Here is a 14,439-nt window from a genome sequence, read left to right on the forward strand (position 1 = left end):
GTATTTCAAAGACTTCAATATTACTGCCAAAACTTAACCAGTGGAAAGTCCGAGAACAAGAAGAAAAAATGAGCTGGTGTACTATGGGACGACAGACATTATGGCACTCAAAGCATGGCATATACTACATATTCATTTGCATAAACGTTGAAGAGTTGAAAACATGCGCATGTCTCGGCGGCGGCAGAATCGGACAACACTAATATCAAGCAGAAGGAATAAAACATGGCACAGTCTGTTTTCTTCTCGTCGAGCACCAGGAGCTGGTGCAAGGTGCAAGGAAAGATAAAGATAAGGTTTTCCGGCAAAAGCCGATATAGACCAGACTCCGAGCGAAACTCTGTCGAACCCAATTAAGCTAGCCAATGCGGACTTTCTCCTTCCCGCATTGCACTTGCGCAAAAGTAAGTCTCGGCCCATGAATTATTTCTAATTTCCAACTGATAATCACGGTTTCACCATGCATGGTTATTACAGGATACTTGACCGTAGCCTCTACCCCCTGAAAACGTATCTATCTTCTGACTAGAGACGCCAGATCCAAAGTTATCGAGCGTGTGTACAAGAAGCAGTGAGAAACGTTATTTTTGTCCATCTAGAGCGCGTAAGATAAAGAGGTCTCTTCTGACAGTGTTGCGGCTCACGCCTTTTGTTCAGCCCAACTCTATTTGCCACCTTTGGCGGTGAGCTAACAAAAGATCCGATGCGCGTCATGTGCACTAATAACGCAAGGCTGCCCCTGGTTGCTTTACTAGACCTTGACATCGATCGCAATCATGACCACTGAAGCATCTACAGTGGAACGAAGGGAGTACGGAGCCCTGTGGCAGGAGGAGCGTCAAAACTACCCTTCTCACTCCGATGGCCCTGGATGCCGAAACAGTTCTGCAGAGGAAGATTACGAGAGCCAATGTTCAGGACATCACGATACCTCGGCCAGGTTGCCTCGCATTTGTGCAAGACTAGCTAATTGGGCCAATCATGACCGTCATCTCGTTCAAGCACGCAACATTGCAGTAGAGAACCAAGGCCTGCTGCTCATCATGATCTCCATGATGTTCTTTGCATCTATGAATCTAGCTGTAAAGCTTCTGAACTCGCTTGACACCCCTGTTCCGACACTCGAGGTAAGCTCAGATCGTACATGACCTTAGTCCCGATCCCAAGTGGCCTAACATCTTTTCTCAGTTGATCCTTGTGCGCATGGGGGGCACACTCGTCTGCAGCGTCGTATACACGTGAGTTAATACACAAGCGAAAGCCTGCAAGGGACGCTTACGTTCAATAGTGTGTATACGAGGGTACCCGATCCTATTCTAGGCCCAAGGTCTTTGCGAGTCCTATTGACGGCTCGAGGAATGTTTGGGTGAGTGCGGCGTTGGTGAAGCTGACCATATGGGTTTGACGATCATCTACTACAGATTATTGTTCCTTTTCCCGAATTATTGGGCCCTCAAATACCTGTCCCTATCGGATGACACATCTTTATCATTTCTAAGCCCCCTGGTGACCGCCGTCTTTGCGAGGCTCTTCTTGAAAGAAGCCTATTCGAAGAAGCAAGCATGTGCCGCACGTGAGCAACTCACCCTCTAGCTTTGATCTATGATGTTTTCAATGACTTTACAAGTATGCAGTCTATTCGGCGTGATATTAGTTGCGCGGCCGCCCTTCTTGTTCGATCGATTGGGTGCCGGTAGGATCCATGCCTCCTCAAATTTGATAGACGGCGATATCCCCTCGGCTCAGCGCTTTATCGCAGTTGGGTACGCCCTTCCAACTCCCCGAATTTGTATTAATGAAGTAATGCTATCTCAGCGCAGCTTTACTCAGTGTGCTAGGCGGATCCATGGCGCGTGAGTTTCTCTCACCACTTACCATAAAATGTACATACCTGATCTGCTCAGAGATATCAATGCGAGCAATCGGCAAGCGTGCTCACCCCATGCATATGATGAACTACTTCTCGCTGTGGTGCGTTCTCACTGCAGGACCTGGGTACGTGTTCTTTCCCTATCACAAGCCCGTACTTAACGTGCAACACTAATGATAGCATGGCTCTCTTTGAGATTGAGCCCGTTTTTCCTCGCCAATGGCAGTCAATCTGCATGCTGGTGATGATGAGCGTATTCGGCTTTCTCGCACAGGTACGAGATTGCGATAAAACGCTAGCTTATTGTTATTTTTGACACCACTCATCCCAGATTCTTCTAACAATGGGTCTGCAACGGGAGACTGCTGCTAGAGGCTCAATGGGCGTATACGTCCAGGTACAACACGTTTGCATGCAAATTGGCTCACACACGCATCCTTCAGCTGATGCTGACTCCATGCCATAGGTTATTTTTGCAGCCGTCTTCGAGTTGATCTTCTTCGGAACTGTGCCAAGTCCGTTGACTGTTGCAGGCGGCGTCATCATCATTGCCTGTGCCGTGTGTGTTGTGGTAAGTTCCATTACGTTGACTAATTAAACGGCATGTATATATGAATGACGCTTTAGCTATCGAAGCAGCCTCAGAAAGAGGTCGCGACAGTTCGGGAACCAGTGGTAGAGGAGGGTTCAGTTCCTAGGCAGCAGTCCGACGAGTCGCAGAGACTGTTAGGGGTTTAATGGCTGTACTACTAAACAGATACATTGGAAGTCCATATGGATATATAATCATCGTTCGTATGAATGATCGTGTGCACTTGACTCCCCGAGTCCTTGATTGAAGGGCTTCATGAATAGCCCCTGAGTTGAGCTGACAAGCGGACCGAGCCAACCGAACCGCGCAAACGCCGCGCATGCGTCCAACAGTCCTCTTCCTCTCCACCGTTGACGTCGGCGAGTCCTGGTGGTTCATCACACTTTAACTTTGATTGTTCCACTGCTATTCTTATGTCCATCAATCCACTGCCCACAATTAAACCGCTCAATCTGGTTCTCTTTGTTCTTTCTGATGTTCGAACTCTAAACCTGATCATTGTTACGCTGCCATCACGCCGTGGGGGGCTAACGCTAGATGGGCATCGCAGCATCGCAAGCATCCGTAGGTAGACACTTTCTCAGGCCTACATGAGGTAGGTAAGCGTCATACTTGACGGAGTGTCCGTGAGTGAGTACCCTTCATGAACCTTGTTTCGAAAACACCAGGTTCTTATTACACCACGATAATGTGTTCATGAGTCGTGGTCTAGGCCGTGTGGTGTAGACTGCGGAGGGTCACCAGCACTTGAAGGATGTCGGCGTGCGTATCTCCATCGTAATTCCTGATTTTCACTGACAGTCCTTCGACTCTCGACATGTTCTCCGTGTCTGACCTACATGTATGCGTGGCAAAACGCGGCTAATCCTTTCTGCCTCAACAGTCTATAGGACTAACACGTCCCTCTGACGATCTGACCAACCAGGAGCTTCGTTCTCCCCAATAGTCCGGAGTAGGCATCTATCGGCGCATTGCCCCGACAAACGAGTCCCATGGTGCACCCAAAATAGTCTATTTTAGCTGCATTCGCCTTCATCTCCGACTCTCCCAATCTTATCTGGTGGGCGATTGGCCATCCTCAATTGCCTCGCATCCCTTTGAGGATTTGAGGGTCCCCGCGCCATCTGCTTCCATCTAAACTTGTCGGTGGGAGCGGTCCGAAGATGGTCGACGGTTCCCTGCCCATGCAGCCCGTCGTTCTCAAGCCTCGCGTTTGAGAAAGTTTGACGCATTCAAGTAGATGACAGAGCTCTCTCTTCGACCTCGATCGTTGTCTTCAGAGGAGTGTACGTCGAGCGACAGTCAGGCTAGAGATCCTTGAAGCTGCAGAATCGTCTCCGGCTTTGTGTTCTCATAGAGGTCTTCTGATTGCACAGGGTTTACGCCGGGCGCCACTGTTCTTTCTCGAACGACGTAACCTACGCATCACCTCCCCTCCTCGCCCACTTTGGGCTCTCCTTACGAGACGCTTGCCTCTTTCCACTCTTTGACGCTTGATATCAGCCCAACAGCGGTACGGTCGCCCACATCTCATTTTGACTGGCGCTATGAAGCTGATCGGCCACCGCTTTGGTCTTTGATAGGCGCTATGAAGGGCATCCTCAAAAACTCGTCGAGTGCCAAGGGCTACCTCGTCCTCTCCCAGCACGACAACGCACCCAGTCCGACGGTCGAGATACCGGCTACGCCTGGCTCCTACGACGACGAGCACGATGGATGGGCCGAGACACCGACCTCGCCCGAGTTCGAGAAAGCGCACGACAAGGACAGGCGGTGGTATGCACGCATTCTGCGCAGGATCAATACGTGGGCGGACCGCCAGCCGCGCATCGTGCGCTTGAAGGAGATTGCGGACGCGAACTATGGGATGCTGCTTATTATGCTGTCGCAGTTCTTTTTCTCGTTTATGAACTTGGGCGTGAAGATCTTGAATACGCTGGAGAAGCCTGTGCCTACTATGGAGGTGCGTTTGAACTTTTAGTACTCTGCAACTTTGTGACCTGTCTTACTGGGTTTGAACGTTTTGTCCGTGTAGCTCATCATCGTGCGGATGGTCATCACGTTTCTCTGCTGTGTCAGCTACATGTTCGTACAGCGATTTTACTCGCTCAAGCTTCGCACGCTGACGAAGCACACACGTCCTCGCAGGGTCCTCCGAAAAGTCCCAGACCCATTCCTGGGCCCAAAGGGCGTGCGACTGCTGCTCGTGGCGAGAGGACTATTCGGGTGAGCATGCTCCCGGTCACAGCTCGAACAGAGCGGAGGGTTTGCTAACATTAGCTTATTCTCCGCGTTCTCTTCTATCCCCGCCTTTATCTCTGTTACAATCGCGTCCGCTTTCTGTCCTCTCTCTCCGAAGCTTCTTCGGCCTCTTCGGCGTGTACTATTCGCTGCAGTACCTCTCGCTCGCGGACGCGACGACGCTGACCTTCCTCGGTCCGCTGGCTACTGCGATCTCGGGGCGGATATTCCTGAAGGAGGCGTATTCGAAGAGGGAGGCGTGTGCTGCAAGTAGGTGACTCGTATTTTCCAGTTGCGGGTAAAACTCAACGATGTCACAGTATGCAGCTTGCTGGGTGTCATATTGATCGCACGACCTCCGTTCCTGTTTGGTCACAGCGAGTTACCTGGCGCTGGAGCGCATGAGGGGGTAGGCGGGGAGACTGGTGCGGTCCTGGCTACGACGGCGCAGCGATTGCGGGCTGTGGGGTACGTTGTATTTTCCTGTGATGACATCTAGATTCTGATCGCGGGTGTAACATAGTGCGTCGTTGATCGGTGTATGCCTTGGCTCGTTGGCCCGTGCGTCCACATTTCTTCTCACTTATGTTCGGCCTTGATCTTAATGACTCTCTCGTGCATAACAGAGTGTGCTATACGGGCAATCGGGACGAAGGCACATGCGATGCACTCGATGACGTTCTTTTCGCTGTGGTGTGTGATTGTGTCGAGTACTTCGTACGTGCTTTCTCGTCGCTATTTTAGCCTTGTTTAACCGCGCAACGGCAGGATGACGACGCTCGATATCCACATGATGGTTCCTCAGCGCTGGGAGTGGGGAGCTGTTCTCGTTTTTATTGGGTTGTGTGGGTTCTTTGCACAGGTAAGCTCCCGGTTCGCACATTTCATTGCGTATGTCATTGCTGACATTTGAACCAGACATTGGTTACTATTGGGTTGCAGAGGGAAACGGCTGCAAGAGGTGCTATGGGTGTATATATTCAGGTATGGTTGTGCACTCCTGCATCGGACTAGGTTAACGGAGTCGTCTTACAGGTCATCATTGCGGGATTTCTGGAGTACATGTTTTTTGGGGTCGTACCGACCCTGCTCAGTCTGGTGGGCGCTGGGATAATCATCGCCTGCGCCGTGTTCATCGTGGTCAGTCTTTCCGAGCGGGTCTATCTGTAGATTGAGTTTCTGAACATGCTCCCGTAGATGACCAAAAAGGTCGAGAAAAAGATTGCAAGGATCGACACGGCGGTTGAGGAAGGCTTGCTCGCAAGGCGTGACTCGCATGAATCCGGCTCAGAAGAGGGTAGTGAAGGGGAGGTGGTTAAGCTCGAGAGCATTAGCCATGAAGGAGTAGCGCAGGGCGCCATTCAGGTGGTGATGCGCGCGTAGCTGACTTGTGTTTGATGGTTTGATCCTAAGGGAATAGGTGGTTCGAGTAGATATAGATTCGGATAGAAGGTTGTACTACATATTAGAAGGGCTTCTGCATCTCCCAGTGTACAATTGAACCTTGTATTTATGTTCGAGTTGACCAATGATCTTAATTATGGGTGTCTGTGGATTAGGCACAGCTTTCGGGGGGAGGTGTCGGGCCGTCGGCTAAACCGAGGGAGTGTCGCCGAGGAAGCGGGGCATGTCGCAGGGCGCTCCGGCTCCCCAAGTTTCAACATACCAAGTTCTCCTTAACTTGCTCGCTTCCCATCCTCTCCCTCACAGCCCTTGCACCCTCCCAACCAACAGGGGAGGCCTCAGTTCCCTCCAACTCCCTCTTCAGCTTCAACCCCGAGTCCAATCAAAACGCCACCTTCGCAACCATGACTCTCCCTCTCCGCTCGCCCTCGCCAGCGTTCTCCACCTCCTCCGTGGATCCGCTGGCCCTGGACGACTCCGACCAGTCAGACATCCTCCTCGCGCCCTCCGCGTCGCGTCCGGGCTCGCCGAGCGCCAGCACCGACTTTGGCGGCGACGCGGGTTCCTCCGTTGCCGGCGGCGCTGGGGTTGGTGCACCAGGAGAGGGGGGCGGGGAGCCGGAGTCAGTGGCGTGCCAGTGGGACGACTGCGGGCAGATGTTCACGCAGCTGCCTGCGCTCATTGAGCATATTCATAACGGTGGGTCGCAATTGTGCTGTCATTCGATGGCTGCGTTCGTGTGGGCTGGCGCTTACGGTGAACTTTGTGGTTTTGTTCTGGCCTTGCGCCTATCCGCCTCGTCGCCTGGCGTGTCTCGTATCTTCCAACTTGCTCGCCTGGTCCCTCGTTACTCGTGCAATTGCCTTGTGCTATGGCCTTCTCTCGTTCACCATACACCCACGGCGCACCACGGCACGGCCTCCAGATCACATCGGCGTGCACAAGTCCAACTACACATGTGAATGGGCAACGTGCGCGCGCAAGGGCATCGCGCAGACGTCGCGCTTTGCGCTCATCTCGCACATCCGCTCGCACACTGGAGAAAAGCCGTTCACTTGTACGCGGCCAGGTCAGTTTACATCTTACTACACAGCCCCGCGTTCATACACTCTCCACCTTTCGCGTTTTTATACCCTCTTCCTTTGTTCTCCACGTACCCTCGTCGCCCTTTGCGCAACATGCATGCACTACGTCTTCATGTGTGCGTTTGTGTTCTCGTCGAGCTTTGCCTTGTCCTCCCCGTGCCGTATGCCCGGTGATTTGGGCTTAATCCGTGCTTCTTGCTCTCCTCGTGGTGATGGACAGAGACGCTGACATCCCTTCCTTTTGGCATGCTCTTCTCCCACCTGTCGTTTTTAACGATGGCGTTACCCGATCGACCACGCACTGGCATGATGGCCGTCTTGCGATGGGATGAACACTCAAATGCCGCCGCCGTCTTCTTCCACATCAACATTCGCACACGAAACGCTTCCCCTGCCGTTATCCGTTCCCGTTCTCATATCACCACCACCTATCGCCGCCGTGTCGCCTCTACTTGCTCCTGCCCCTTGCCCCTGAACCATTAAACCGACGACGATGCACCACCACCACCGCCTTCCTGTCCCCGCCACTGCCGCTGCCACTGCCACCACTCGAACTCGCAATGCCCCTGCCCCCGCGACAGAATGCGACAAGTCGTTCACCCGCTCGGATGCGCTCGCGAAGCACATGCGGCTGCAGCACAACATTATGCCTACCACGACGGGCCGCGGCGGGAACCGGAAGCGCAAGCGCCCGGCGTCAGACGATCCCAATACCCCTGCTGGCGGCGAACCATCGTCTTCGGCCGCCGCAGGAGCAGGAGCAGGAGGGGCAGCAGCAGCGGGCAGCGTAGCAGCGGGAGCGGGCGGTGCAGCCGGCGCGGGAGGGGGCACTGCTGCGGGGGGCTTCACGACGTTCAAAGTCGAGCCGCAGACACCAGGCGCCGAGGGCGACGATCTCCACGCTGGTGGCGACTACTTCAGTCGCCCTGGCGGTAGCCCTTCCGGCGGCGCTGACCACCCGGGGTCCCCTGGGCTGGGCGACGGGCTGGGCCTGGGCGAGGGTCCGCCCTCGCCGGCGGAGTTCGACGCGGCGACGGCGCTGCCGCCGCACCTGCTCGCGAAGATGTCGCCGCGGACGGGTCTGATCGACGGGCGGACGCCGGCGCAGGTGGCGTATGTTATTGCCAAGGCCAAGTACCGCTTTGCGCTGGAGCAGCATGCGGATCTGCTGGAGCAGCTGCGGACGGTCCGGCGCGAGGCGGGGCGGGTGAGGGGCGAGAAGGAGCAGGCGCTGAGTGCGGTGCTGGAGAGTGCTTTTGGGTGCGTTTTTTTTTTCCTTCTGGTTCTGTTAGGTTTTGTGGGGATTTCCAGGAGGAGCTGACGGTGTGTTTGGCAGGCCGCAAGCGGAGAGCGTGTTGGCGGGCGGCGAGGCCGATCCTGCGTATGGTGCGGAAGGGAGGGGCGGCTATTCGCGCTCCTCGCATGTGCATTCGCATCAGGTTTCGCATCTGGGCTCGGGGTCGAGGCATCATCGCCAGCCGCAGCATCATCCGTACCAGCAGCAGTCGTCGTCGTCGTCGTCGTCGCGGCGGCATCACCATCACCCAGCAAGCAATCCGTATCCGCACCATGCGGATCCGCAGGCGCACCAGTATTATGCCTATCCTGATGAGCGCGGGTATCCGCCTCAAGTTGCTGCGGCTGCTTCGTATGGGTCTCAGATACGGGGATGATGGGTGGTGTTCTTGACTGTAAATTATATTTGGGTTCGTTGTGAAATTACTCTTTTGCGCTTGCAAAGACATGGACATGTTGTGCAGTGTTATGAATGACGATTCGCTTCCGTCTGTCGGAGCTCTGGCTTCAGTTTCCTCGGACTGATGTTGGGCTTGACCGGGTTTACGCGCTTGTGCCTTGAGGGAGCGGTGCGGGAGTGGTGAGGCCAGGAGTAGAAAATGTCGTCACTGTCTCGGAGGCAATGACGTCACGCGTCGGGTTCATATATGTGTCCACTCGTCCACCTAGCACCACATACTTTCCATCGTCCGACGCCAACCACGTCCATTTCGCTCGAATAACCCGCCCAAAGCATACACTAAACTCACTCCTTCGTACCGCGAAACGACCATGTCACCCAAAACACGCTCGCGCAAATCCTCCTCCAAACCATCCGTCGACACCGCCAACACCAACGGCGGCACCTCCAACCCCACCTCGACGAGCGCCAACCCCGACGCGGTGAACAACATGCGCCAGTCGCACGTGCAGTCCGCGTCCGACCTGCCCCCGCCGCGCGAACACAAGCGGCTCAAGCACCGCACGTCGCCGCCGCTGCAGCGCGCGCCGTGGTTCCTGTTCAACTACACCTTCGTCGCTATCACGTTCCTCGTCGCTGCGTATTACTTTTACCAGATGTTCGTGTGGAAGACGCAGGTGGGCGGGTGGTGGAATATGGCGCTCGGGAGGCGGCCGCCGCAGATGCAACAGGGGGGTGCGCAGCCGCCGCGGGCGAATACCGGCGGTGCGTGGTGGGGCGGTTCGGGGAAGGGGAAGGGGGAGTCGAAGGGGGCGCCGGAGAGCGGGGATAGTCTCGTGCAGAGCAAGATTGATGCGCTTGCTGAGGCGCTCGGAATGCGCTCTGAGGACCTTTCGTCGGCGATTGCGGGTGCAGTGAGGGAGCACGTTCCGCCTGCGTCGCTCTCCAGTGTTGCTGCGAAAGAGACAGGGAGGGCGGCGAGGATTCTTGCGGGAGACGAGGATGCTGCTGGGCAAGCTAGTGTTGTTGGGAGCGTTGCTGATGGTATTGGTAAGGTTGTTGGGTTTGATGAGCCGCCCGAAGGTAGTGAGTAGGGGGGACCGAGGCAAATATGGTATGCTCGCTTGTGTTCTGGCTCGCATAGTGACAGTGCTGACTGGATTACCCTCCGTAGTTTTTGACTCGTTAAATATCTCCATGATTGGACGATAATTACTGTATCAATATATACGACTACTTGTTAATACGTTCTTGAACCTATGTATCACCGCGCACCAGACAATGAAAACTGTATCACAAAACTGAGGCTCGACGCGACCGTCCTTTTTTCAACATACATGCAGTAGTGTGAGCTATGGTTCGGGACGTGAGAGAACGCCTCGGATTAATGGACTTGGCCAAGCCAACTTTCCATGCGGTATCGGAACAATGTAGCTAAAGTATGTGCCAGAGGTAAATTCCCCAGATACGGAACGCAAAGGGTATGTTACACACCTCGCAATTCCACGTGCATAGCTACAACCTGTGCATGATTCCAAGCTCGACATTCCCAGCGTTGGTCTGAGAGAGCGTAGTTAAGAATATCTCTTCCCGGGCTTGAGTGACTAAGCGGGAACATTGTTGCACTCATGTACCTGCTGGCCGATGGTGAGTTGTCGATAAGCAGGGAAGACGGCGTTCAGCCTAGTCCAGCCACCACATCACTGCGGGACGTGCTCAAGGCTGTAGGAAGATCGGAGGCGCGGGGATCACGTCCTCTTGGGCTACCGTGACGAAGCCCATCTCACGAAGAGACCTCAACGCAGCCGACAGAGGGAAGGAAACTTATTTGAAGATGGATAACGTTGGTTGTAGAGTCAATCGTATAGGGGAGATGTCATGGACTATAGTCGAGCATGTATCGACAAGAGGAGCGAGACGCGTCTGAAATCGACCAAGTCGCGTTGCCAGTTTGCGGGAAGACCCTAACCACAACAGCTCTCATTTTACCTTCACGTTCGCGGGCTCTGACCAAACTTGCTTCGAACAATCACCGACCGCCCACAAAGTTAACATATTTCCTTGGTAGGATCGCACCCCGTAGGTTGCGCAGGTCTTGCTGACTCACCTTAGATATGCTACGCGTCAACGCGTCAACAACGATCTTGTTCTCCGGGTTCTCGCCATCACACCAGTGAACCGACTATGAAGAACGTAACACTCGGCTCGGAGTCGCAACAATGATGAACCAGCCGCCTGTGGTCCAGGAATTATCATAGTGAGTGATTCTACATCTACTGTAGTATCGGTGTCTCAACAAAGTTCCCTCGCAGCTCACGTCTCAACTCGTACGGGCCACTCGATCAAGTACAAGAAGGCCATGTCAGAACGTTACTCGAGAGGTGCGTCTTGTAAAGAGTATGCTCGCTCGCTGATAGAAACCTGCCTAGATGACTTCCAATTTTCTGAAATCGCTCGCATGTAAGGATCGACGTCACCTGGGGCGCGGAAATGAAAGTCTATAAGTTCGAAGAGAGAAGGAGACGTATCCGAACGTCATTTCTGCTCAGGGACAGAGGTCGGCCTTCGAGGGCGAACCCTAGTAAGCGGAGCTCCCTACTCCAAGTCACCCAGCCATGAGTCTGACTCGACTATTTCTCCGTCCTTCAGTACGCATTCGATATCATGCTCTAGATGCAGTTTGATCTGCATGTACTTGTACATATGCGCGACTACTTCTGAATGAAACTTTCGGTTCTCTTCATTCCCGCGTACGCGAAACTTCGAGGAAGCCTCGACTTAGACTTCCTTCTTCAAGGCGTCGAAAATGCGCTCGCCCTGAACCGCTTTGTAGGTCATGAGGATTCTACACTGAGCAACGTTTGGGCCATAGTAATCTCCGACAATGCTCATTGGAAGATAAGCACAAGTCAGCAGGTCGAAGGATATCAGATCGGTCGAACGAGGTCGAACGTTACATCAACGCGTGTACACCCATACCGTACACTTGTCTCCCCTTTGCTTATTTGGCTATGAACAGACGAACGGATGTCCTTGACGCCCAAGGTCCTTCCCCGCTCGGGCGCATGGTCCTGGTTCTCCGTATCACGAGGGGACTCATCAGCGAGCAAGTTGAAACCAAGGATCCGGCTGAACACCTCTTTGCCGACACGCCGTTTGTCTTCAGCGCTCATATGACCCGATAAAGCTATCAACGGCGCCCTACCACGCTGCGGGCCGTGTTGATTGACCAATAGAACCGCCTTGAGCAAATAGTACCAGCGAGAGATGACGCCTCTGCGAACCGAATCATTGTGAAACCAGATATAGCAGATAGACGCTCTTAATGGGCGCTCGACTGATTGCTGAGAGCCCCTCGCTCTCTTTCTCCCTTTCCCTTCGTCTGCTTGTCCGTCACCCCGCTCCTTGCTTTCGTAGCAACAGCCAATCCACAGCTTTTACCTCACGATGTCAGACACAGGGCCTTCTCCGGCAGGTCCGCCCATCGACATGGAAGCGGTTCGCAGGACCTGTCCCGTCTTTCGTGTCCTTATCATTGGAAGAGCGAATGCGGGAAAGACGACGATCCTGCAGAAGGTGTGCAATGTCGACAAGGACACCAAGCCTATAGTTTACGATGCAGACGGGAACTTGGTAAGCTGATATACTCACAGTACTGTCGCTGCCATAACCATAAGCGCAATCTACACAGCTTAAAAACTGGAATGCCGAGGTAAGGACACTCACTCAGCTGATAAACGTCAGGTATCTCATCCTGTTCCCGCGACCAATGCAGTCTATCAGATTCAAGCTATCAAAGTTGAAGGACCGTATTCGCCCTTCATCATGGATCCGAAAGGTATGGTGTCGTATCTGCTCGTATATAATTCGGCAGCGCTTCCTCATTTCGGTTCGTGCTAGAAGCGTGCGGCTCAATCCACGGATAACGCAAGTAGCAGCGATCAGTCCGACCCTGAGACCGATGTACTTCGGCCATCGACTCAGGTATAAGTGATGCCTTCGCACTCGCGTTTTGCTGTCTCACTTTTGCTGATAGCGTGGACGCCATGACATTAGAAACCAGATCACGTACCCAGGCAGTCGATTTGTGTTTCATGATTCCCGGGGTATTGAGGCTGGCTCTGTGAACGAGGTCCAGATTATACGTGACTTTGTGCGTGAGCGAGCATCCAAGGAGTCTCTTGCCGAGCGCTTGCACGCCATCTGGTAGTTATCGGTTCACTCGTCTTCATCTCCGCGCATTGATTGTGGGATACTATTGGCAGGTTTTGTGTTCCGATGGACAATAAACGGCCACTGGTCAAGGCTGAACTCGATTTCTTCAAAGAAGGCACCGAAAATGGTATAAAGCCAACTAATAACTCCAGTATGCACCCAACTAATGTTTCACTACATAGTACCGGTTGTTGTTGTGTTCACCAAATATGATGCACTACTAGATCGGGTAGCCAATGACTTAAATATTACTGAACTGACAGAACAGAGTGAGGCTGCTGTTCACCATGTGGCAGAGGCCATATATCAAGAGCACTATCATCTCCAGATCACAGAGACTGCTTATCCCCCCAAAGCAGTTGTAAAACTCCAAGGTAAGGGATAAGGTTACTTTAAACACTGCACTCATTAATGTCAATGTAGCTTTGGACAAAGCAGAGACACACTGTCCTGAATTGTCTGAGCAAACAGCTGCAGCAATAGACAATTTGTCCCTGCGCCGGCTGTTTGTCTCTGTGCAGCAAAATAATTTGGATCTTTGCATGCAAGAGGCAGCAAGGCAAGCATTTTCATACATTCAATGTCCCATCCTTTGCCTATTGTGAGTTTCAGGGCGTCTAGACAGCTGGACCTTGGTAAAGAGAAGATGATTGAAGTGATTTGGGCCATCTTCCCAAATACCTGGGTGTGCCCATAATACTACCTCTTAAGCAAAAATCTCCTGACTATTTTATTCAGGGTGATGATTCATGGGTAAACAGTTGTCTAGAAAACAAACAAACTAAACTAACTGAACTAAACTGACTGGTGCAACAGTTCAATTCAGTGAGTATTCATGGCTAGAATCATCTTAGTATTAAGACACCTTTCAAAATACTAGCTAGCTCAAGTAAGTCAGTGGCACCATGAGACTAGATCAGCAGAATTTAATATCAAACAGTGGGTCACGAATGCAGAAGATATAAGAAAGGTATGGGCCAGTTTACATATTTATGTGAACTTCACTGACATTATCATCTGTCAGAATGTGAGTTCTTCTGATATATGCACTATTTGACTCATGCTCATCTGGCACTCTCATCTGCCAGCCTGTAAGTCCTTCTGATATATGCACTATTTGACTCATGCTCATCTGGCACTCTCATCTGCCAGTATGTGAGTCCTTCTGATATATGCACTATTTGACTCATGCTCATCTGGCACTCTCATCTGCCAGCATGTGAGTCCTTCTGATATATGCACTATTTGACTCATGCTCATCTGGCACTCTCATCTGCCAGTATGTGAGTCCTTCTGATATATGCACTATTTGTACTCATGCTCATCTGCCACTCTC

The 14,439-nt window shown here is 52.8% G+C and overlaps 5 protein-coding genes across 5 annotated transcripts; all 5 read left to right on the forward strand.

The window, feature by feature from the left end:
* Positions 1-852: 852 nt before the first annotated feature.
* On the forward strand, positions 853-2,695 carry CONPUDRAFT_167909 (integral membrane protein DUF6). Its single transcript, XM_007774031.1, has 11 exons — positions 853-1,127; positions 1,189-1,238; positions 1,289-1,366; positions 1,422-1,573; positions 1,628-1,763; positions 1,816-1,853; positions 1,905-1,995; positions 2,051-2,144; positions 2,202-2,267; positions 2,337-2,441; positions 2,498-2,695. The coding sequence occupies exons 1-11, from the start codon at positions 1,044-1,046 to the stop codon at positions 2,606-2,608; spliced, it is 1,005 nt and encodes a 334-aa protein (XP_007772221.1). The 5' UTR covers positions 853-1,043; the 3' UTR covers positions 2,609-2,695.
* Positions 2,696-3,624: 929 nt separating this feature from the next.
* Positions 3,625-6,243, forward strand: CONPUDRAFT_128915 (uncharacterized protein). The gene is made up of 12 exons (XM_007774032.1): positions 3,625-3,975; positions 4,046-4,425; positions 4,498-4,547; positions 4,611-4,688; positions 4,822-4,973; positions 5,024-5,171; positions 5,227-5,264; positions 5,330-5,420; positions 5,472-5,565; positions 5,622-5,687; positions 5,739-5,843; positions 5,901-6,243. Exons 2-12 carry the CDS (start codon positions 4,051-4,053, stop codon positions 6,084-6,086), a joined length of 1,383 nt encoding a protein of 460 aa, XP_007772222.1. The 5' UTR covers positions 3,625-3,975; positions 4,046-4,050; the 3' UTR covers positions 6,087-6,243.
* A 205-nt stretch (positions 6,244-6,448) lies between these two features.
* CONPUDRAFT_167911 (uncharacterized protein) lies at positions 6,449-8,972 on the forward strand. Its single transcript, XM_007774033.1, has 4 exons — positions 6,449-6,806; positions 7,033-7,176; positions 7,774-8,452; positions 8,529-8,972. Exons 1-4 carry the CDS (start codon positions 6,512-6,514, stop codon positions 8,863-8,865), a joined length of 1,455 nt encoding a protein of 484 aa, XP_007772223.1. The 5' UTR covers positions 6,449-6,511; the 3' UTR covers positions 8,866-8,972.
* Positions 8,973-9,259: 287 nt separating this feature from the next.
* On the forward strand, positions 9,260-10,100 carry CONPUDRAFT_146022 (uncharacterized protein; the record flags this gene model as incomplete). Its single annotated transcript, XM_007774034.1, has 2 exons — positions 9,260-9,974; positions 10,063-10,100. 2 exons carry the CDS (start codon positions 9,260-9,262, stop codon positions 10,098-10,100), a joined length of 753 nt encoding a protein of 250 aa, XP_007772224.1.
* A 2,277-nt stretch (positions 10,101-12,377) lies between these two features.
* Positions 12,378-13,098, forward strand: CONPUDRAFT_61895 (uncharacterized protein; the record flags this gene model as incomplete). Its single annotated transcript, XM_007773602.1, has 3 exons — positions 12,378-12,521; positions 12,846-12,872; positions 12,925-13,098. 3 exons carry the CDS (start codon positions 12,378-12,380, stop codon positions 13,096-13,098), a joined length of 345 nt encoding a protein of 114 aa, XP_007771792.1.
* Between the last annotated feature and the right edge of the window lie 1,341 nt (positions 13,099-14,439).

The sequence above is a fragment of the Coniophora puteana genome, assembly GCF_000271625.1.
Source record: "Coniophora puteana RWD-64-598 SS2 unplaced genomic scaffold CONPUscaffold_11, whole genome shotgun sequence".
NCBI classification, from domain to species: domain Eukaryota; kingdom Fungi; phylum Basidiomycota; class Agaricomycetes; order Boletales; family Coniophoraceae; genus Coniophora; species Coniophora puteana.